General features: G+C 42.7%; 1 protein-coding gene across 3 annotated transcripts in view; it reads left to right on the forward strand.

Moving 5' to 3' along the window:
* The window catches only part of KCNMA1 (potassium calcium-activated channel subfamily M alpha 1), a 748255-nt gene that overhangs the window by 701609 nt on the left and 22065 nt on the right, over positions 1-24581 (forward strand). For all 3 annotated transcript variants that reach the window (XM_060111611.1, XM_060111630.1, XM_060111620.1), the window contains 2 exons: positions 10712-10825; positions 16018-16148. In XM_060111611.1, the coding sequence (XP_059967594.1) occupies positions 10712-10825; positions 16018-16148 (245 nt within the window). The remainder of the gene's footprint in view (positions 1-10711; positions 10826-16017; positions 16149-24581) is intronic.

Raw genomic sequence — 24581 nt, forward strand, 5'->3', positions numbered from 1 at the left:
ATTGATGTAATGGAAACAAAATGGTATATAGTCTTGGCAGCATTAGGGTTTCTGTGTGTTTTATTAGGATCCACTTCGTATTGCTGTCTTGCAATGTGTACTTCTACCTTTTCCCTGGCATAGTATGCCTCTAGTTTACTGGAAATGTGATCCAGCATGAAGAAGTTTCTATATTAGTGGCAAAACAGCCTTTGTACTCTCTGGTGGCAGCAAAGAGGGAGGGTCCAGGACAGGAATTCAGAAGTGGTAATAGTAAAGGAAAGGCTGATGTAGTTCATGCCGTATTGAAATGAAGAATCCAATAGGTATGAAGAAAAGAGAACATTAAAGATGCTTTAGGGCTTCCCTGGTGGCGCAGTGGTTGAGAGTCCGCCTGCCAATACAGGGGACATGGGATCGTGCCCCGGTCTGGGAAGATCCCACATGCCGCGGAGCGGCTGGGCCCGTGAGCCATGGCCGCTGAGCCTGCGCATTCGGAGCCTGTGCTCTGCAGCGGGAGAGGCCACAACAGTGAGAGGCCCGCATACCGCAAAAAAAAAAAAAAGAAAGATGCTTTAGAAACATTTAAACATTAGGTAGTAATTGATACATAATCAGTAGTAATTCTTACAGTTTAAAATAGTGAATAAAGGGGAAGGGAAAAGTGCAGCAAAGATATCTTTGTGAAGTAACTACATTGGGGGGAGAAAAGTTAGTCCAGGCGGGCTTCCTGGAGGTGGTGAAGGAGGGGCAGGAACCGAGTTAGGGGAGAAGGGAGGGGACAGTATATCTGAAGTGGGTAAGACTTGGTGAGAGTAGGGATGGGAATCAGCACATGCCACTCTTCTGTGCTGGAAACCAGCTCTGACTGCTCCTCCCCTCAGCTGTATGCACAGAGCATTGTGGGTTTCTGTGGCTCTTTGGACCCATGTAAGCTCTCAGCATCTTTTGCTCTGAGATTGAGTGGCTCTTACAACATTGTAGGAAGTTGAAATGGTAGAGAACTGGGAACCCTGAAAACTCTGTTTTGCTCTGTTCTTCTAAAGCCCCTTAATCTGTAACTTTTGGTCACTTCTATCCCAGAGCATTAGTTTCCCCAAATTCATGTAGGTCAAAATGACCTTTAGGGTTGTTAGAGCTCATCAGCATGAGCCCTCCACCGTGTCAACCAGCTGTTCTCAACCCATGAAGATGAGGTGAAGTTGTGAGGTTTCAGGCCCTTTTCTTTTATTCATTTATAATTTTGGTAAATTTTCTTCTCCTTGCACAAATGAAATATATGTCTTTTAGAAAATTTGGCAACTATGTATAAGCAAAAAGAAGACAAATATGAATTCCTTACCTTATAATCTTAGCATTCGGACATAAGAAAGTTAACGTTAGTCTTGTTCCTGCAGATATAAATATTTTACCCCTCAAAAATGGATCATACATAATAGTATGTACCTGTTTTTTCCACAAAATTGTCTCATGACCATTTTTTCCATGTCATGAAATGTTTTTCTGCATTATTTTTAGTGGATGCATACTTAACACAATCAGTTTCCTAAAACTGGACATTCAGGTTGTTTTCATTTTAATACTGTTACTTAATAACTACAAATGAAAACCATTGTAACCAAATCTTTAATATAAAGAAATGTTGGCTGTGCATGTATTTTTAGAAGTGAAATTGCTTAGGTCAAAGGGTACGTCAAATTTTAAATCATTTGATCTGTGTCGCCAAATTACGTCTTATTTTTAAGTTGTAAGATGAATCAGAGGGGGTAAAAGGCAATTGAGAAGTTGTGGAAAATTCATCATGACACCATGAGCTTTTGCACAAATGAAGAGGTTAGACCAGTGAATATTAGGTTTCTTTCCAAATCTGTGGCCTTAACTGTGTTTGAGTTGTAACTAGTCTCCTCCCCTTCCCCCCTCCCTTCCTTATTCCCTCCCTCTTTCCTTCCCTCTCTCCCTCCCTCCCCCCATTCCTTCCTTACACCAACCCCTCTGAGAGACAGGTTCTTATTTAGGGACAGTAAGCTCTTTAAGTTTACTTTAAAGAAAGAGACTGTCTGCTTGGAGAGACAACTCTTGCAAACATATTTGTTTCATGTGTGTGTGACTTGTCTAAGTGCTGACTATATCTTATGAAACTTAATGGATAAATAGCTATAGAGAACTTCGGTTGATTGATTGGTTGTTAGTTGGTTGGTTTAGTTTGCTTTGGTTTAATTTAGACCCAGAACAGAAACTCTAAAAAAGATGAAGTACCTTATGCAGCTTCCCAATGCTTTCATTAAATACAGTCTCTAGAAAAGAGTACTGTTAAAAATATCAATGCTGGGCTTCCCTGGTGGCGCAGTGGTTGAGTCCGCCTGCCGATGCAGGGGACATGGGTTCGTGCCCCGGTCCGGGAAGATCCCACATGCCGCGGAGCGGCTGGGCCTGTGAGCCATGGCCGCTGAGCCTGCGCGTCTGGAGCCTGCACGTCCGGAGCCTGCACGTCCGGAGCCTGCGCATCCGGAACCTGTGCTCTGCGACGGGGGAGGCCACAACAGTGAGAGGCCACGTAACACACACACACACACACACACACACACACACACTATATATATATATATATATATATATATATATATATATATATATATATATCTCAATGCTACTTATTGTAAATAAAGAAATTGACCCAGGTCTTGTCCCTGGTCACTGGAAGTGAACAAGAAACCTTGAATGAAGATATAGTCACCTGTTTCAATAGAAACTCAGACATGCTTGAGCCATTTTACCAAGAAAAGAACCGAGATTTTTCTCAGTTACTATACTATTTGGGCATTTTGGTTGCAGGTGATAGAAATCCAACCCCAAAGCCTTAAATAAAGAGGAAGTCATACAACTGGGGTGTCTCTGGCGTTAGGCACATTTGAGCCCAGGAGCCTGAGTGATGTCAGAGCTCTGTCTCATTCTCTTTACTTCTTGATTCATTTGCCCTGTTTTCATTTGTCCCCTGGTGAGCTAAATGCTCACCAGCAGCCCCATACTTACATCCTTTGTGGTTTTGAAAGCATCTTTAGCATCGATTTCATCAGGTCTTGGGGAGAACACAGATTGGCCCCAGCTTGGAGGACAAGTGGATCTCTAAACCAGCCATGTGTCCAGGGTGATGGGGATCCATATTGTTGGCCCTGTGGAGTCAGGGTTGCCCCCCTCCCCTACCCCCCACCAAACACTGGGAATAGGTTCCTCATGTAGAGAAGAGGTTGAAGGGGAGCACGTAACAACAGAATCAACTATCCCGGCTCTGCCACCAACTGATCCACAACCTTAGACACAGTAACTTCGCTGCTCTGAGCCTCAGTTTCTTCATCTGTAAAAGGGAGGTAATTATTAGAAGATTTCCAAAGTTCTTGCATCCCTAACAGAGTGATTGGCAAAGAGGCAAAGAGAGACCCAAATGGTATAGTTTAGGTTTCTCAGAACTGTCTATTACTGTAATTTCTAAGCTCTGTCTTTAGGCTCTGGGTAGAGGACAATGATCAGCTCCAAGCTCATGAGTTACCTGGAATAAAGCAGAAAACACAGTTGAAATTGGCAAGGGTGTTCCCTGCCCCACCTTTCCCAGCATGGACCTCCAGCAACCTGTCGGGGGCTGGCACCACTTCCAGCTCCTAAGTGGCAAGTGCTCAGTTAGAGTAGCTTCTGGGCAGTGTCAGGAGAAGTTTCTGCCTTGATAAATCATCATTTTTTATTGAGTCAACACTGGTCGGCTCCTGGCTCTCATGACTCAGGACTGAAAACTACTATGAAAAACTATTACAAGGTTCAACTGAGGTTTTCCCTTGGCCAGATTTCTCTTGCAGACTTTTCTTAAAAATCTATTTCCCAAATCAAGCCTGGGCACGTGGATTTTTCCCCCTACAAGTTAGAAAGCAATCATGCTTCTGTACCTGGAATTTTCTTTACTTCAGCTGCTGAAGAATTTGTTGGAATACATACTGCAAAAAATGACTGCTGTGGCTATTACTGTACTTGCTCAGGGGAGCTATTCAGATGCCTCATTTATTGGAGCTTAATAGATTAAAAGTCCAAATTGAGTCTCATGATATAAGCCTAATCAAGTTCTAATCTGCATAATTTTCCCATAAGCAGCCATGGGAAATTTGGATAATTTATGTTTCAGCAGTTGCCAATCATGTGTTAAGTAGCATTGTTGCATTTACTTATCAAAATATTTTTATTGATCTTCACTTCATCTGACATTTGGCTTTGGGTTTTTTTTTTTTTCCTGGCATTAACAGGAAATTTAATTCATATCCTAGATGATGTAATATGAGATGTGTCTCTTGATTTTAACATGCCTTTATAGATCATTTTTAACGGTGATCTTTCCCTTTTACAACTTCATATTGAATACCTGTCTCAGCAAACCTAGATGACTCTGCCTAATTTATTTCTCTCGTTTAACGTAGCATATGGATTTCTAACCATCATTTATATGCACACAATAAAAGATAATTTGCCCCACCATTTGAACCAATTCCTTTATGTTAAATCTATGGGGGTGGGGAGGCACTTACCTTCATTTCTCCATCTATTTTAGGGGAGGTGATTTATAAGAATTTCCATCTCCCTCTCTCCCTGGAAAAGCTTGGGGATTTAACTAGGGAAGATTTAGAAAGTACTTTGTTTTCCCCTATGGAAAAATACTGTAATAAAGCATTTTTCATATGTACTGAGTCGTGCATGCTACCATACCAAAGCAAGTTAAGCATAACTACAGTGGGTCCCAGCTGTTATCTGCTATTGTTTAAAAGTGAAAACAATAAAAGAGTGAGACTGGCTCAGGCCTCAAACTTGCCTGCCAAGCTCAGCACATGAGAAAAGAGAGACCATCACACACAGAGGCAAGGCAGCATGGAGCACGGTAATCCTTGGGTTCTGAAGTCAGACTGTCTGGCTGTAGCCCCCAGATCTGCCACTTACCAACTGGGGTGTTGGAGGAAGTTATTTGACTGCTCTGAATCTTATTTTCTTCATCTACAAAATGGTAATATTAGCAGTTCCTGTACTTACAGGGTTGTTATGAGGAATAAATGAGGTGGCCAGTGAAAAAACCCTTAGCACAGCTTTGGCACGTAATAAGGAGGAATATGCCATGGAGACTTAGAGGAGGCTCTGGAGCCAATTTACCTGGGCTGAGATCTCGATCTGCTCATTCCTAAATGTATGTGCTGGGTCAAGTTGCTTAACTCTGCTGTGCTTCAACTTCCTCATCTGTAACATAGCAGTATCTACATAGGATGGCTGTATGAACTAGAGTTAAAACATGCGCAGATTTTAGTACATGCTGAGCACTCGGTAAATGTTGGATTTTACTATTTTTTCCTTAAGGTTCTACTTAAGCCTGACTTCTTCATTCTCAGAATTACCTTAGTCAATCTAGATCCAGAACATTCTTGCCCTTGCTTTGAGTTCCACAAAGACCATGACATTGAGTCTTTCTCATCTTCAAATGCACTCACAACTACATTACCCTGGACCCCTTTTCCAACCATGCCCTCTGGTAGATGTTATCTGAGTCATAGCCTCTCTTTGCCTGTAACCACAGGTGCTCCTTGGATGCTACGTCTGTATGCATGCATGCAGCAGGTACCCAAAACAATTACTTTAAAAAATGAAACCTTAGTGATCTTGTTATTCCCAAGCCTCTTCTCCTTGAACTTCTTAGGAATAGGTCAAGTGCTTTTGTTAAATTCTTTCATGTGAAGCCATCCAAACTGAAATGCCCTTGTCAAATTTAACTATAGGTCACTTAACCTTCCAATAACTTCCCTGACACAGGCCAAGTGCTGCCTGGCATTGAATAACCAATCATAAAAGAGAAAATCAGATGCTACAGCTTTTGTTCAGCTGAACCCAACAGTGGTGATGGTTGAGAACGCACATTCTGGGAAAGAATATAGAGAGCAGTGAAAACCGTTTCAAAAGCCCAAGAAACAAAAGAAGAAAGATTATGCCCTTAAATAATTAAAGGAAGTGGGAAATTAGGTCTAGAAAACAGAAGACTCCAGAGAGTCTGCAGTTGCTATAAGGCATTAAGAACCTTTCTTTCATGAAGACTGGACACCAGCTTTTCAACATACCTAAAGAAAATCCTAGCCATCCAATATCCAAAACACTCCATCCTTAAATATTTTAGGCTGTATTTTTATCACTGGATTGACCTGATTATTTCTACCAAAATATATCCACACTGCTATTGCCTTCCCATTAACTTTCCAGGATTTTTCTCTATGTGAAAGTTCTTTTAAAAAACTCTACCAAAAGCTACCTCAGGTCTTTATCCATAGGGAAGGGGGAGGCAGTGGATGCTGTTCCTAGCCAGAATATTTATTGTGTACTGAGTAAAATATTAACGTTGGTAGTCAACATTTTCAAGTATTTTTCTTCATACCACACATTGTACTAAATGCTTTAAATATACTATTTCATTTTATTCTCACAACTGCCCTGTATAGTGGGTAATTCTAGCTTACAGACAAAGAAACAGAGGTTTGCAGAGTCTGTGCTATGCTCATGGTTATGTGGTTTATAAATAGATGAGCCAGAATTTAAACCTAAGACATCTGACTCCAAAGCACATGCTCTTTGCTCTTCCGCTCCGTTTCTTCTCTGTGGTCCAGGCATTTTGTAGACAACCTGGGATGTTTAAAGAAATAGAAAACCCAGTCTTTGACCTAAAGTTCTCCTTCAGCATACAGAGTGAGCATGCTTGGCAGGGGGCAATGTTGGGCCCATTTCTGCCTGATGCCAAAGGAATAGAACAAATAAAGTAAACTCATCCTATCTGCCCCTGAAGATTGAAATGGGGAGGAGTTTTCAGTGTAAGGGGTTCAGGTAGTCTTTAAAGTTATCTTTAGCCCAAAACTTGCCTCCCATGTCCATGCTCAACAGAGAGGAAAGAGAATCCATCTAAAGAAACAGGAGGCCATCTTGGTAAGAGCTTGGGTTGTAGTTAATTAAACTTGAATCTTTTCCTGATTGAGAACTTCTGATTCCATCTCTCCAATGCCAACATTCTTCATCATCTCTTCTGGCAAAATAAGTGGTTGTTTCTAAAATTAACTTCCCGAGTGTTAGTTCAACTAACAGGAGGAGCGTTTCCCAGTTGCACTATCCTCTAGCTGTAGATCAGGGTCCCTGGAGGATATTCCATGTGCCAGCACTTTCACATGCAGAACTGAAGCACTGCTTTATGTAGAGGGACTTAAAATTCAACCAAAGATGTACCCACAGCAGCTAACAAAAGGATGGGGAGCAAGACCATCAGGGACCTGGATACCATTTAGACCTGCCCCTTTATTAACAGCTGCTATGGTGAATGGGGTAGATGCCATCAAATGGCACCAAAGGCCAGACTGCCTCTTCTCTTTGGAAGGAAGGTGCCTGATTTTCTGTTCTTTCCAAGGCCACTTCGGGAATCTGGGTCTGCTCTGCCGTTTCAAGCCACAAGTTTCCCATTATAGGATCTCTAAAAATGAAACAATGCTAATAAATTCTGTTCCTCTTTAACACAACTCTTCAGGAAGGGCCAAAAAAAGATAAAATCTATTTCTGTTATCTTTGCCTTTGCTTATAAAAATGTGTGGCTATAAAAGTAGCAAAATAAAAAGTGACATTATCATTGCTGAAGTTTTCTTTCCAACAAAATCACCCCATTCTTGGGATCCTGTGTAGGAGAGAGAAAGACATTTAATGGAGAGATGTCTTTGGACATCCACCATAGTTTGTCAGTTGCAGATGCTAATGGAACCAGGCTTGGCGACTGAAGGGGAAAATGGAATTTGAAAGCAAAATGAAAGAGGCCTATGAGGCAAGCATGTCATTTCTAAATGAAGGTTTCATGCAAAGGAATTGAGTCTTTTCACAGCTGAAAACGGAATCTTTAAATAAGATAAAATAAAAGGATGCTTTGGTTTGTTGCCGGTTCTATAATGAAATACAGTTTTCCTAATACCGTGTGACCTGCATTTTTACCTGTTTTATGGGTGCTAGTCCTTGACATACAAACCCATATTTTCTCAAGTCAGCATTTGATGATGGATGTCAAAATACAGGTCATGTATTATGCATATAGCATTACCGATTTAAGGTGTTTACTTGTCAAGTTGAAGAAATTCAAAAACGTCACATCCACTGAATCTGCACAGCTGTCACTTGCAGTTTTTCATGATTTTGAATGAAACTTCTGATGAAAACAGTTTAGTTTTCCCCCTTCACTATTCTAGGGGAAGAAAACAGCAAGCATTTCAATTGCGTGTTCTTGGTTACATGGTTGGCTGAAAAACACACATTCCAAAGTTTAGAAAGATGGACACTATACTGTCATTCAAAGTTACTTACCCTGTGCACAGGGTATCAGTATAAAGAATAAAATTAAGTGCAATCAGGGAGTGAATGGTAAATAAAACTTTTTTTTTCTTTCTGAAAATATGACACTCTGATGAAATTTATACACAGGAGAGCAGAAAACAGGAAAACTCGTTTATATTTTTCTGGCATTTCATGCATGATGTACTTCCAAAGCAACAGGCAATTATGAACACCTGTCATTTCATTCCTGGTAGATAAAGATTCACACATACCTTCATGCCAGAAACAACCCAGTCTTGTCGCATTACCAGAGAGAGTCACTAATCTATCTGGTCACACAATCTTTGGAAATTTGTTCTTGGAAACTTGGCAAGTGACTGTATCTGTAATTCCCTAATCCATTGATAAGCCCAGGTAGCCATCCACTACGGGCAAAGAAGAGAAAACAAAGAGAACGTGAACTTCTGTCTGCCTCTTCTATAAGGTGGGGAAGGCAATTGGGCATGGCGGCCAGTGTGGAGCTGGTGGTGCCACTTGCCAAGTGGCAAAATTTAATTTTCACCAAAAGAATGTATGAAGAAAATAAATGTATTGTGTTTATACAGCTATGTACCTCCTTAAAGAGGCAGCCATTTGGCCTAGCTGGGATGCTTTCTCACCCTCCCTAAACTTGAAAATATGGTTGGGCCAAGCTCATTCTAATATGTATTGAGATATGGGTCTGAGACCCAAAGAAGCCCAAACTGCAAAAGTCAGAACAAGTAGGCTACTCTCCAGTTTACTGTGCCCACATCTACATTATGGAGTCTGTGTCAAGCACACTGGGAAGTTCAAGGGTCCACTGTAAGCAGGTGGCATATGCAGCAGTCAGGATGATTTCAGCTGCAAGTAAAAAAAAACTCCCCAGTTTGGCTTAAGCAAAAGGGAGGAAAATAAATACACACACACACACACACACACACACACACATATATATAAATATATAGTTGGGGCTTCCCTGGTGGCGCAGTGGTTGAGAGTCCGCCTGCCGATGCAGGGGACACGGGTTCGTGCCCTGGTCCAGGAGGATCCCACATGCCGCGGAGCGGCTGGGCCCGTGAGCCATGGCCGCTGAGCCTGCGCGTCCGGAGCCTGTGCTCCGCAACGGGAGAGGCCACAGCAGTGAGAGGCCTGCGTACCGCAAAAAAATAAAAATAAAAAATATATATATATATAGTTGTACATATATTGTGTGTATATACATAAATATTTAATACATAATACAAAATACATAAATATATATAAACAGACATTATATATAATCTAATTATTATGTGTATAATATATATAAAAGCTCATTACTACATCTTATATTATAATCTCACTTATAAATGTATAAAATCTCATGTAGTAAGAAACCCTGAGATCAATTGGTTTTGATTCTAGGGCTGGTTAATTCAGGAGCTAAGGACAGTTCTTCCTATCATTCAGTCTTTTTATCATTCACTTCAGCCAATTCATTAAGTTGGCTTTGTCCTCAGCGGGCGCCCATCCTAGTTACAAGATGGCTGCTACAGTTCCAGGTACTACAGACACAAAAGCAATGTCCAGTGGATCAAAAGAGAATCTCTTCCCATGTGATATTTTTTAAGAACAAGGAAACATCTCCTCAAGCGCCCAGGCCAATTTCCTCCCACTTCCCCTTGGCCAGAACCCTGTCAAAGGCCCAGGTTTAAGTCCCTCACTGGCAAGAGAATAAGTAATCAATTGGTTTAAGATAACAGTCAGGATAGGTTAGGTTATGCTGTGGTAACAACAACAACACAAACAACAATAAAACAAGTCTCAGTGGCTTAAAGCAACAGAGATTGATTTTTCACTCAGAATGCTTTGTGTGTCTGGGCTACTGTCCAGGGCTGCTGCCCAGCCTTCATCTCCATAGTAACCTGTGTTCCCACTGTTGCCACAGCCTGGGAAGAGAGATGGCAAGTCAAATACTTGTACCAGAAGTGATGATATGCGTTGTTCTGTTTGCTTTTCATGGGCCAGGGCATTTCCTATGTCACGTGGTCATATCTAACTTCAAGGAGGCACAGAGGTACAATCCTCATGTGTACCTGAAGGAAGAAGGGAACAAAACTCTGTGAGCAAGATCGATAATTGGTGTAAAGACTGGTTTTTAGGGAACTGTCAAAGTGGGTTAGAATTTTTTATAATGGTCTCCTACTTCGTTCTTCTGAAAACAGCTCATCAGAGTTTATCCTGGGAGTGCTAATCTTTGACTTGTAAATAATGCATATGTTACTTTTTTATGGTGTATATACACTATACTTTCATCATTTCCAAATTTTCCACATTTCTGATTTTTCTTCTTCCTCTCTTTCCTTCCCACTAGGGTTCACACCTCCAGGAATGGACAGATCCTCTCCGGATAACAGCCCGGTACATGGGATGTTACGCCAGCCCTCCATCACAACTGGGGTCAACATCCCCATCATCACTGAACTCGGTAGGAGTGAATGTCAGCTTTGGGTGGATGTTTTTGGTCCTCTTTTCCGACCATGCAGGATATAAGGAGGTTGGCCTGAGTCTTAGCTCTTTCAGTTTGGTAGGCTCTAATGGGGTTTGTCTGGGGGGAGATTGGAGAAGGGTATGGGTATATGACAGATGACCCAAGGGAAAACTGATCTATCTTTCCTCTGAGGTGAATAGATAGTTTCCTTCCGCTGGTCACTGTTTTCAAAGGAGCATGAGATGAAGGGTTTGAGATTGGGGCATACATTAGGGAAGCGGGAGGAAGGGAGGAAAGGTATGGTCCAAGGATTTTTTCCAGTGATTCTCATTGGAGGCATCTGTGGAAGGTCCCTCCCTGGAGGTACAAAACCTCAGGTCTAAGCCAACCTCATTTTGAGAACTGCGTAGAAACATTGGGCTAATATGTGATAATTTTACATTTCATCTATTCTAGTTGAGCTTTTCAGCTAAAGGCCATTTTCAGTGACTGCCACTCTGGTCCAAAAAATGATGGGGTTTTGAGGGCCATGATCATTGGCCAGTGGGATCCAGCTTTTAACCTGGCCATGGCACTCCCTGCTACTATTTGTGAATTTGCAAAACTGCTATGTGGTCTCTTCCCCCGAAGATAAACACTAACTGCCTGTGGTCCTGGGTCCCTTTACTTTAGAATGTCTCCTCTGTTATTCCCTCACTCTTTTCTTTTTCTGTACTTTCCTCCACTCCCTTTCCCCAACCCTTAACTGCTGTATCCCATAAGCTAAACCTGGCAAGTTGCCTTTGGTATCAGTCAATCAGGAAAAAAACAGTGGGACGCACATTCTAATGATAACTGAACTGGGTAAGAAGCACTGTTTTCTTTCACATCAGTATCTCCTTTTGTTTTGTGGTTCGTGTTTCCAACCATCATCAGCTTGTTTTTTATTTCACCGGCTGTAACGGAAAGGCTACCCCATGGCACTGCTTTGAATGTGTTTTATTTGTGGCTCTGGTTGGAATCGACTGTCTTGTTCTAGCCTTCCTTAATGATTTTTTCCCCACACAGCATCAGTAAACCTTTGATCACACCCATCTGACCTGGCAGTTGTTTCCAAAGCATCTTTGCTCTAGTTCATTTTCTTTGGCTTGGGCCTTTTTTTTTTTTTTTTTCTTCCGTGTGTCCCCCTGCTCCCCTCCCACCTCCTTCCTCTATTCCTCTTTCCAGCACACTGTCAGTTTGACTGACATGTCTTCACAGCTCTCAGAGGAAGTCAAGGGAGAAATATAAAAATTTTAAGATAAGAAACCTAAGACGGTGCCTTCCCTCCAGCTGTTTATTTTCCTTTATTCTGACTTTATTTGCCTTTTTTCCCCTACTCAGCCCTTTCTCAGAAGCTCTGGTCCTGAAGCCATAAAAGCAGCCAGCTCGTAGGGGACCCTTTCTTACTAAAGCCAGGTCTTAAGAAAGGATGCAAAGGATGAGCTTAGCAGCCACCAAGGCCCAGCCCTGCACTCTGACCCCCACTCCGCTGGCCCAGAGCCCTCTCTGGGAGATTCGGAGCAGACTCATCTAGAAGATGAAGGCCTGTGGTCGTGACGGCATTTGTCAGGCTCTTCCACAATTCCCCATGACTTGGTTAATAACTCTATGAAAAGCACCCATCAGCAGCAGGTCTCAGAACTGGGGACTGATCTTCTAAATAGAGAAAGCAAGTGCTGCTCGATGGAGGGTAGATCGAGAGGTAGGGATCATCTGCCTTCAAATAGCTCACAAATGAAACTAACATGCCATTTTCTTGGCCCCAAAATATATTTCAAAATAATAGAGCAGGCTTTTAACACAGTAATCTTGCTTGCCAGGTGTCTGGAAACAAAGGAATACATTGTCCACCATTCAGCACAGCATTATTGTCGATGTAGCTATCTATCAGGACAAATTCACTCAGGTCAAGGAGTGCCACACTATTGTCTGTTTCCAACAGTAGGACAGGTGTCTTTTTCATGTTTAGAGAAGTTGGCTAAAAGCGTAGGCTTCTGGATTGCTCTTCTCAGAACCTTAGGGTGGTAAGGGACCCAGGGAGCTTGTGTGGCCCAGACTTCTGGTGGGAAAATTCATCCAAACATCTCTGTCCCAGAAAACTTCAGCAGCATTTCAGTATCACCACTGCCAGGAATTTCTTTGTCTATTTGGAATTCATGCGCTGCCAGCTAACTGGGATATCTTTATTTGTGACTAGTAGAAGAGAAAAAGCGTGGTGCCCCCAATCTGAGGCAACAATTCAAGTGTTCAGTTAGCATAACTGAGTCTCCTGAAGCCTCTGTCCCCCACCAGATTTCTTTTATGAGCTCAGGGAACCTTCCGTGTGTTCACATCACCCTCACCTTCTGCCTGAAGCCCAATTTTCCTACTCGTCATACTGTCTTTAGCACTCAGACCATCATCCTCTGACCACCTCACCTCCCCCATCCCCACAAATATTTACTGTTTACCTACCTGTTCTGAGATGTCTTCTGCATTACACTAGGCCAGTAAAATGCCTTTTAAAAAACACAGGTGGCTCAAGGTCAAACAAGTTTTTTAAACTGTATAGTATATTCCAGTCTTCACGCACTTGGGGAGTCCCAATTGATATTAGTGGGTCCAGGCTTCCTAGAAGTTCCACAAGAAGGAAATCTGTTTGAAGCTATTTAACCTGTTTCCCAGTTGTATTTGATCACAAACATTTTGGGGTGACTGTTTTCATCACCTCTTAGCAACCACATAATTACTGTCCCGTGAAATAGGTTTCGGGTAACACCGGCTGCTCTCCCTTTGAGACTAGGTAACCCAGAACTCTGGCTCCTGCCTTGGAGTTCTTTCCCAAAGACTCGAATCCCTAGCTGGCTGACATTCTCCAGTCATCTGTCAAGTCTACCAAACCCTCCCCGTCATCATGAGAGGAGGTAACCGACACTTGCTTTAGGCAGTACGCCCTCCTCAGCTCTTACAGGTAGTTAAAACCAGGTGCCTCTGCATCTTGTCCCAGGTTCACATTTTCCCATTCACAAAGCAGGAAGACTAAACTGTGGCCCACAGCATGCTTCTGGGTAAATAAAGGTAGGAGAGGAAAAGCTACCGCATGACCCTGGCAGGATCCCTGAGCAAGGCCTTATTTACATGCTTCTGAGAGGGGCAGAGGGAAGCTGGGAATTTTCATAGTGTAAACAGAACATGGACAGAACGTGAAATCATGAGAGCAGCTACCATTTATCAAGGTGCCGGGCCAGGTTCACTGAGCAGAATCTCATAGGAGCCTCCTGACAGCCTCAGGAGAGCCACTAATGTTTCCCCCATTTTACAGAGAGAAACTAAGGTGTAGAATGATAAAATGCTTTGCTCAGGGGAGTTAGTGACAGGGCCTGGATTCAAAGCCCAATTGTCACATCCTGGGTTTTGCATTTTTACTAGCCTGTAGCTCAAGCACTGCGAGGACAGTGGGGACCCAAACATGATAAACGTTGGAAGAACAGAGAGCAAAGATTTTCCCCCATTAGGATCTTTCTCTAGGGAAACAAGATGGTGTCATTTAAAAATAATTCCATGGGCTTCCCTGGTGGCGCAGTGGTTGAGAGTCCGCCTGCCAATGCAGGGGACAAGGGTTCGTGCCCCGGTCCGGGAAGATCCCACGTGCCGTGGAGCGGCTGGGCCCATGAGCTATGGCTGCTGAGCCTGCGCGTCTGGAGCCTGTGCTCCGCAACGGGAGAGGCCACAACAGTGAGAGGCCCGCTTACCGCAAAAAACAAAACAAAACAAAACAAAAAAACAAAATAATTCCATACCCAGCCTTTTGTCCTATTATTTATTCTGCCTCATACAATAAACAAACAAAAGTTAAAAACAATAACAGGGCTTCCCTGGTGGCGCAGTGGTTGAGAGTCCACCTGCCGATGCAGGGGACACGGGTTCGTGCCCCGGTCTGGGAGGATCCCACATGCCGCGGAGCGGCTGGGCCCGTGAGCCATGGCCGCTGAGCCTGCGCGTCCGGAGCCTGTGCTCCGCGGCGGGAGAGTCCACAACAGTGAGAGGCCTGCGTACCGCAAAACAAAAACAAAAACAACAAAAACGACAACAAAAGAAGTTATCCCAAAAGTTCCTTACGGAAAAAAAAAATTAATAACTAGGAAAGAGAATTAGCTGCTGATACCTTTAGAAAGGAATCAGAAAAAGGAAACCTCACCTATTCTTTTCCTAAAAGCACCATAATTATTCCAAAAATCACAAGCGCTCATCTCCTCCCCCACCACACACTTTCCCTGCCATTACTTGCTCTGCAAAACTGATAATTTCTGATGCCAAGATGGGAATGGAAATTAATTTGTCATTTAATTTTTAATAAGTTAAAGACATCTCGGTGACACAACCAATCAGGCTGCACGTGCGTGCCAGAGGAGTCCTTGAGGAATCCTCAGATGGAAATGAAATACAACATCAAATGCTGCGTCTGCTTGAGCTGAAGCACATAAAAGATTGAGCTGTTTAGGAGGGGAAAGGGAGAACGTGGGCATCCCCAAGCACCTCGGAATGCAGAGCAAATCTTTGTCAGCAAGCAGCCGGAGACAGCCAGGGGTTCCTCCTTTGTATTGAACAGGACTTGTTGGGTTTGGGCCTGGATTAAGGGACAGACACCAGGCACACCCAGACCCATCCCCCAACCCCGGGCAGGCTGTGGATGGTGCCGGAGGGTGGATTCCTTGCTATTTGCCTTTGCTATGCTCCCAGTCTGTTGCTCTTCACTCTCAATAAATTGCTTTCTTTCCCTTGTGGCTAAACTTCCCATCCCAGCATGGCTACTCATGGCTCCTCATCCTTAAAATATGTCCATCTCTCAAAGGACTTAGCTACCAAAAAAATGCTTCAGAGTGTTTTTCGTCACGATCTAAAACTATACCAAAGAATTGACCAGCACTGTCCACCAGCTCCACCAGCCTGCCGTGGAGCACGTCTGCTTGACGTCACTGCTCTCCAGGCCTGGGAACCTTGAACAAGCACCTCGGAGCAGTCCGTTGAGTCCCACCGACCCCCACCCTGAGCTCCATCAACAGCTTCTCCCATGCTTTTCTTTCCTTTCCAGTGACTTCAGTGTTTCTAAACCAGTAGCCTGCTCTTTCTCTGACTCTGCTGCCCGCATGTGGCCTTTTGATCTAATTCTTACTTTACGCTTTTCCTAGTGAACGATACAAATGTTCAGTTTTTGGACCAAGACGATGACGATGACCCCGACACAGAGCTGTACCTCACGCAGCCGTTTGCATGCGGGACAGCGTTTGCCGTCAGCGTCCTGGATTCACTCATGAGCGCGGTGAGTAGGTGGGGGACACGGGGACCCAGGGACAGAGCGCCTCCAGCCTCCAGTGCATGAGGGGCATGGGCTGGAGCTTGAACTACCCTGGAGAGCCGAACCACACCAAGCTCGCCGTCTGGAAGGGGATACTGATGTTATTTAAATTAGCACACAGATAACCGTCTGATTATAAATTCTTGAAAGTGCAAGGAAGGCTATGAGTAAATAGAGGGAAGCACTTGATATGGTCTCGGGATCAGAGAAAGATTTCTCCAAAGAAAGAATATACATTTTATATTGCTCAAGATCTGAGCAATAAAGATGGGAGATTTTATGGGGAAGAGAATCCCCCAAAGAAGGACAGCAAAGGTAAAGGCCTGGTGGGGAGAAGGGTACCTGACAGGCTCAAAGAAGGCAAAGAAAGCCTGGGTTGCTGGACCTCAGTGAGAGAGGGGAAGGGGAGGACAAGGCAGAGTTGGACCCACAGGACCTCGAAACCCAGTTTCATGTTTTTGGTCTTTCTCTTAAGAGCAGTGAGGAGGCGTTGAAGGGTTTTAAGTTGGCAAGTGATGTGATCAGGTTTACGTTTTGAGGGGATTGCCTGCGCAGCTTTGTGGAGGATGGCTCAGGAGGCAAGAAGGCAGCGGGAAGTCTGAGTAAGGGGCTCTCGTAGCGTGGAGTAGGGTAGAGCCCTCGGGGCTGGAGGAAGGTGGATGGGTTTGAGTGGTGTTTGTCAGTAAAATCGAGAGGACTTGGGAATAGATTGCATGTGAGCAAAGGCGGAAGAGGACAGAGTGTCAAAGGTGTCTCCTAGGTCACTGCCAGTCACTGAGATTCAGTCCTGGGAGAGGCGTGGGTGTGAGGCAAGGCCTGGCCTGTTCTCTGCCCCAGTGAAGGTGCAGAATGGTGGCAGAGAGAGGAGGGTGGGCTGGCCCAGGGATCCAAAGCATCTTCAGTTTCTTTTGCATCAAACAATCAAGGCATTTGTGTTTTCACTTGTGAGACCAAAATCAAATGACAATTAAAAAGTAGGTCCCGTCTTAAAGAAGCCATCGTGAGCTACAAAAGGCAAAGCAGGCTAGAATGGAGATTATGAAGTGTTCCCACTGAGTGGCTTTATTTATTGTATTAGAAAAGTCTTTTTATTTGGGAATTCTCAACTTCGCTCTTTTTATAAATACAGACATAGGCTGGATAAAAACTGACCTTTGCAGAAACCACAAAAAAAGAGTTTTACTGAATCCATTAAAACCATAAACGTAGCCCAGAGATTTTGTATACACGTATATTTCTTCAAATGCTTAAGAAGGCTATTCTCAAAAAAAAAAAGAAAAGAAAAGAAAAAGCAGGCTATTCTCCTGCATGTGTTAAACAACTGATATGCTAATTATGCATTATTCTCATCTGTTCATTAAAGCTAATCCCAGAAGGACCTCTATTTGAGGAAAGAAAAAGCATAAAGTTTTTTAAGACTAATTTAGGTTATTCTATATTCCTGAATGTGGTCCAACTACAAGCATATCTTAGTGAAAAATCAGAATTATAGATTTAAAAATAAATATGAAACAACATTCATCTGAATTAAGGTTGACTGGGCTTCATGCCATCCCACTGCTTGCCAAGCCAAGAAGGAGAGAAAGCAGTCCTTACTGAAGGCCGTCTTGCTTTGCCAGGGCTCATGACCTTTCTGATGGTCTGAGGATACTGAGCCTCACCTTTCTACCTGCCAGTGATGTTGGGCTTAGTTTGGGCAAACTCCCTAAGCAGGCCAGAGGGCATGATGGAAGCAACAGGATGTGCTGATTACAGTGCTGTATTCTCTGTAATAGTCCTCGCAGTCTCCAAGTCCACTTTCAAACAGATTTCTGTAATTCATCTCCTCAGAAGTTTCATTTTATTTCTGATCCTAATCAGACAGATTTCAGAAGACTGTTCTCACTCAAAGACGATGAAACAGTTTATAGTCGATTTTTTTTTCAGCACTGTAAAATACTCGATCCAAATTTGTAAAAATCCAAACTTACAAAATTGTTTCCACAGATCAGACATGCCGTATATTCCAGGTGGGACCAGCTACATAATTTGAAAGCCTACTTTTTCATAAGTTACTAAGAATTTCAAAAGGGTGACAGCAGAGCATTGAACCAAATGAGGGCCTCTTCTGAGCATGGGCCCTGGGTGACAACACCTTTTATTCCAAGGAATAAAACTGTTTTTAAGCACCAAAGCACTTCACCTCTACACAGTCAAGGGGGCACACTGTGGCCATAGGGTGGGAGTGAGTGACACATCGAGATCTGAGTTGCACCATTCTCTCTACAGCATCACTGTAGAGAGAAACTCAGCTGAGAAATCAAAGTAGATTGGTTTGACATTTAAAACAAAATCTGTCTCTAATCTCCTTTGAAATGCAAACGAAAATGTTTGGGAGAAGGTGGCTAAGGCGTGTATGAATACAGTAGTCTGCTAGCAAAGCAGCACTTCTCAATTCCAGCCTGGGAAAAAGCGGTATCAGGAATCTAGTAACCGTCATTGTCATGATCATCAGCAGCATAATTTATTGAGGGTCCAGAACTGTACAAAGTGCTTCATTATTATTATTGCAGACAGTATTATTTTGGACAATAATGTGAATAAACCTGCTTCAAGTGTTGAAGCAAGACCTATTTAACGGATCCACTGTTGTGACTTCTCAAATCATTACTCAAAATGCCTATCCACTTATTCCAGGCCTCGTCTTCATTGTCTAGGATAAGCAAGTCCCACAGTGAGGTCTCAAATTGGATCTGGTTCAACAGACCCAATTGGATCTAGACCTTCTGATTACGTGTGATTTCTTGGCATTCCACCCCAACCCTAATTTATGAAAAAAATAGGAGATTATCTCGTACCAAGGCAGTAAGGAGAAGGAACTAAAAGCGTTGGCAGGAATATAAATTGAGAAAGTGAGACTCCAAACAGCGGGAGCTGGAGGTAAGCTTCCATCTCAGGCATTCGCTTACAAGCAGTATCACTACATCCACACGCACATCTCTTTAGTTGTCTGTGGTCTCCTTTTTCTAGCACTCCTTCCCAAATTGCCATTTAATCATGTGTCTAAACACTCTCTGAATATTATCCTTCATAATTCAACTCCTGCTGCTCACTGCTTCATTTGCGAAGAAGAATAATGTTTTGATTCATCACATGCATTCCTAGAACAGCTAGGGATGTTACAGACATGGCCTCCTGGCTTTTTCCTTCAAATCAACAGCAGAAACACATGATGAGAGGGAATAATTATGCTTATGGGTATATGCCTCTAAAAAGAAGAACACAAGAAATGTATTGTTCAGAATGATCCAGCTTGATGCTCATACACACATGAAAAAGATGAAAGGAAGCCTCTTGGTAAAACTGGCTCATGAGTATTTAGATTTCTTTCCCACACAGCACCCACTTTCCCCTACCCTCACCCCAGTTTGAGTTCTCCCTGGACCCTCCCTAGAAAGAAAGAATTATTAGTCAGGGACTCAAGAGCCAGACTGCTTGCATGTGGATCCCAGCACTGCCACTTACTGGTTGTATAACCTTAACCTCTTTGTGCCTTAGTTTTCTCATCTTTAAAATGGGAATAATAGTAGTACCTACCTCATAGGACTGTTGAGATGATTGAAAGAGTAATGAGTGCAGCGCTTAGCGCATGGCCAGCTCTATGTGCATTTACTGTTATTGATCAATACATTATTGGGTACTTACTAAATGCCAGGCACTATTATGCATGCTGGGCATCCAGCAGTGAAGAAGAAAGGTAAAGCCCTCGTGTGGTTTGAACTGTCATTCTAGTGGGCAGTCACTAGGTAAGTGACAGTAACTATGTCAGTGGGTGCCTGAATAATATCAGATAAGGGTAACTAATTTGAAGAACATAAAATAGTTTGAATGGGTGTGGAGACCTATTTTAGCCACAGTGGTCAGAGTGAAGCTGTCTTAGAAGGTAACTTGGAAGCTGACACTGAAAATCAGAAGAGAGCAGCTGGGGGTGAGGGTAACTAGCTTTCCAAGGCAGAGAGCTGGCCTCTCTTCCAGAAGTAACTGAACTTATGTTGGTAAGACTGGAGAATAGGACCATCTGGAAGATGAACCCCATGATTTACTCTCTTAACTGTACTCGCATGAAGGGCTGAACCCTTGAGGTGCGTTACCGAGAGGGCTGAGTTCTCAGGCAGCCCAGTGCCATGTGACATCAGTTACATAAACAAATTCTTCTCCTGTGGCTCTACTGCTTACACTCCACTCAAGAGCCACCATTTAGGCAGTCTAGCCCACAAGGAGACAGACAGTCCATGGGCCACCCGCTGTCACATCAGGCCAGGCAGGCCCAGGATGGAAAAGAAAATCAAATAGTTCTCATCCCTCATGAAAGAAAAATACTAACCATAAAAACCTACACCATGAAAACTAGCAAATATAAAAAATGGCAGCTATGACATGGAAAATGACAATTTTAGAGCAATTATAAACGAAAGGCAAAGTGCCCTTAAAGTTAAGGCAGTGTTATTAAAAGATGTGTTAATTTTCAGTTAAATTTTCTATAGAAGACCAATTCGTTTAAAAGGCTTGACAGCATTAACTGTGAAACATAAGCTCTGGTAATTATACTTCCAAAAAATAAAAAGAAGAAGATGCTCCAGCGTGTTGGAGACCCAGGCGCAGAGGGGCCTCCGTGGAGCGGGCTAGATGGCGCTGCGGGCTCAGATTTCCCTGGTGTAATCTGCTGGTCCTTTCCCCAGCATTTCTGGGTTTCCTCAATGTCTGATATTCTGTCTACCTACAGAATCTGAGAATCCCCGAAGTTTAGAGGCTAAGGGGTCACACCTGTGATCTGGGCCAGCTCTCTGATATTAGAGCTGAGAATGCAGAGGCACAGGGAGAAAGGGATTTTCTAAATTGGTTGCACTGTTAGCTGGTTGTTCTTTTTATAAACAATCCTTTATTGAGTATTTGTTGTGCATTAGAATTACACGAACTATCTCATTTAACACTATCCTGTAATCTGGGTTTGGTTTTGTTTTGTTTTGTTTTAATCCCTGTCATATGGATGAGGAGTCCGAGACCTAGAAAAGTTGGGCAACTTTCCTATTGTCATAGCTATTGAAAGGCAAAGCAGGGATTTTAGACTACAGCAGCTGAATTCTGAAGTCTATACATAGATCCCGGGGTGCCATGTTGTCATACTTAGATGATAGGCTGCCCTGACCAGATGTGGAACACTGACCTTAGCACTGGGAAGAGGTACTCCCATATTCCTTAGACTACACAGGTCTCTGGATCCCAGACACTGAGCAGGACCCTGGAGAACTCCGTTCCCCAACAAACATGTGACACAGGAACGGCCATTGCAAAGGCCTCTAGCCAAAGCATCCCTGAAGACTAGTCCTGCCAGGATTGGAGGTTCTATGTGAGACTCCCTCACAATGCTTCTAGCACAGGCATAGTGAACATGGGCTATGGTAGGGCACAGAAAAGACTAGCAGTATAAAAGCATAGGAGGCAAAGGATCACACCTACGTATTACAGAGTTCTGTGTTTCTTCAATCTAGTGTTTCCATTAACCCAGAAAAGAATTGTGCCTTCTGGGTCAGGTGAGTTGTAGAGAGGTTTATTCTAGCTGCCACATCCTGCACAGGAATAGTCTTTGATGATTGACATTTGAAGTCCTAGCACCTGGTTTGCCCCCATGATGCTGAAACAGTCACTTCCTAGGCAGAAAGCGCTAGATGTGATATTTAATTGCAGACTGCTCTGTACTCTGTGAGTGGTACCCTGGCCCCATAATGAAATGTGTGCCCTCCAAAGTGGCTGACTGGACATCCTTTTTCAGGAGAAGCATTGTCTTTCCACTGAGTTACTCAGATCACAAAGAGACCTTGAAACATGCTCAGGGCATACCCATATGCAGTGCTCAAAGTACTTCCCTGCAGCTGAATATTGGGGCATCAAAATGGGAGCAAGAGTGCTCTGCTAACAGACATCATTATTCTCTGCCACAGCAGGTACTGTGGCCCAAAGCACTGCTCCTTGACACCTGCATGAAAAAAGAGAAAGGAGAGAGATCTGGGATATAGTCCCAGCTCAAGGGGCAGAGAATTGTGTTCAGTGTCATGAGTGGTTCCAGAATTTTTCAGGGACCTGTAAAATGCTCTGACCCACCCTGAAATTATACCCCTTGATGGGCAATTTTGAAAGTGACCCACTCTTGGAGTAGCATACAATTTCAGCCCAAACCAAGATCCAGGGATTAGTAGGTGCTCAATAAATGTCAGTGACTGATTGATCGAAAAGATTATGCTGTTTCAGTGTAACTGATTTCAACACAGAAGGGGAAACATGTTAAGGTCAAATCCTAAAGATTTGACAAAACAATAGCCTTTCATGATGACCTTCCTGACTTACCGTTGCAGAGCAGAACTTAGAGTGTTCTTTGTTTAAGGACCATTGACTGTGTTTTCCTTAGACAATGTATTCATGTTCAGTTGGAAATTTTTGAAAGCTCAGATATATATAAAGAAGAAAATTTAAACAAACCATATTCCCAACACCCAAAGATCAGCATGGTTAGTATTTTGTCATATTTCCTTCCAGATGGGTATAAATATGGAATCACCCAGTTTTATATCTTGATTTTTTTTCTTTTCAAAGTTATTATTTTTCTGAGTGTTTAATTATGTCATATTCTTGGGTATCACTGCAAGACCTCCATAGGACCTCCTGAGACTCAGACATATGGTTGTTCCAGAATCTATTTAAACATAATCTATTGTGGGGCATTTCAGTTTTTAATGTTTTTATTATAACAATAATTAACCCTGTGATAAGTATTACTGTACATAAATCTTTGAGCAAGAAGCAACTTATTATCTTGAGATAAACTTACCAGGCTTTTAATAAATGTGAACATATTTAAAGCTCTTGGTAGACATTGCCAGATTATCCCCCAGAAACAATTGTACCAGTTGCACTACCATCACTGGTGTGTAAATGCCATCTCTTGCACTTTAACGGGCACTGATTATCATTTTCCTTAGGGGGCCCTTTAATTGTGTTTATGGTAGTTCTGAAGTACACATAATTTTAATTTGTGTGTATAACCATGTAAATGCATATTTTCTTTTGTGAATTCTTCTATAGTTTTTATGCCTAAAAAAGTGCTTGCTGAACAAGAGAACTCATCAGGTATCCTGAGATTGGTTAAATATTCAGCTATATTTTCATCAGGTTGTTTGTGGCTATATTTTTTGCCTTTAACTATTTTATAGCATTTACCTCCTTCTCCCCTCCCAACTTTATTGAGATATAATTGATTTATAACATTATGTAAGTTTAAGGTGTGCAATGTTATATGTATATATTGTGAAATGATTACAACAGTAAGGTTCATTAATCCATCACCTCATCAGCAATTTTTTGTTGTCATTGTTGCTGAGAACTTTAAAAGTCTACTCTCTTAAGCAGTTTTCAAATATTCAATATGGTATTGTTAAGTGCGGGCACTATGTTGTAGTACGTTATGTCCCCAGAATTTATTAATTATATAACTGCAGTTTATATCCTATGACCACCTTCACTTATTTCCCCAACCTGTACCTCCTGCCCCTGGCAACAACCAATCTATTCTCTGTTTCTGTAAGATCCATTTTATTTAGATTTCACATATAAGTGAGAGTATACAATATTTGTATTTCTGCAACTTGTTTCACTTAGCTCAGTGCTCTCAGGGTTCATCCGTGTTGTTGCATATGGAAAGATTTCCTTCTTTTTATGGCTAAATATTATTCCATTGTATATATACCACATTTTCTTTATCCATTCATCTCTCACTGGATACTAGGTTGTTTCCACGTCTTGGCTATTGTAAATAATGCCACAGTGAACATGGGGTACAAAAGATATCCACCACTTTGAGATAGTTACTTCATGTCCTTTGGATAAATACCCAGAAGTGGAATTGCTGGATCATATGGTAGCTATCTATGTTTGTAATTTTTCGAGGCGCCACCATACTGTTTTCCATAGTGGCTATATCAGTTTACATTCCCATTAGCAGCATACAAAGGTTTCCTTTTCTCCACATCCTCACCAACACTTGTTATTTCTTGTCTTTTTGACATTAGTCATTCTAACAGGTGTGAGATGATATCTCACTGTGGTTTTGATTTGCATTTCCCTGATGATTAGTGATGTTGAGCATCTTTTAAGGCAGTGGTCCCCAACCTTTTTGGCACCAGAGACCGGTTTCGTGGAGGACAGTTTTTCCACAGATGGGGGCGGTGGGTGGGGTAGAGGGGATGGTTCGGGAGGTAATGTGAGCGATGGGGAGCGGCAGATGAAGCTTCGCTCGCTCGCCCGCCACTCACCTCCTGCTGTGCGACTCAGTTCCTAACAGGCTGCAGAGGGGTACTGGTCCATGGC

The sequence above is a fragment of the Mesoplodon densirostris genome, chromosome 1 (assembly GCF_025265405.1).
Source record: "Mesoplodon densirostris isolate mMesDen1 chromosome 1, mMesDen1 primary haplotype, whole genome shotgun sequence".
Classification (NCBI taxonomy): domain Eukaryota; kingdom Metazoa; phylum Chordata; class Mammalia; order Artiodactyla; family Ziphiidae; genus Mesoplodon; species Mesoplodon densirostris.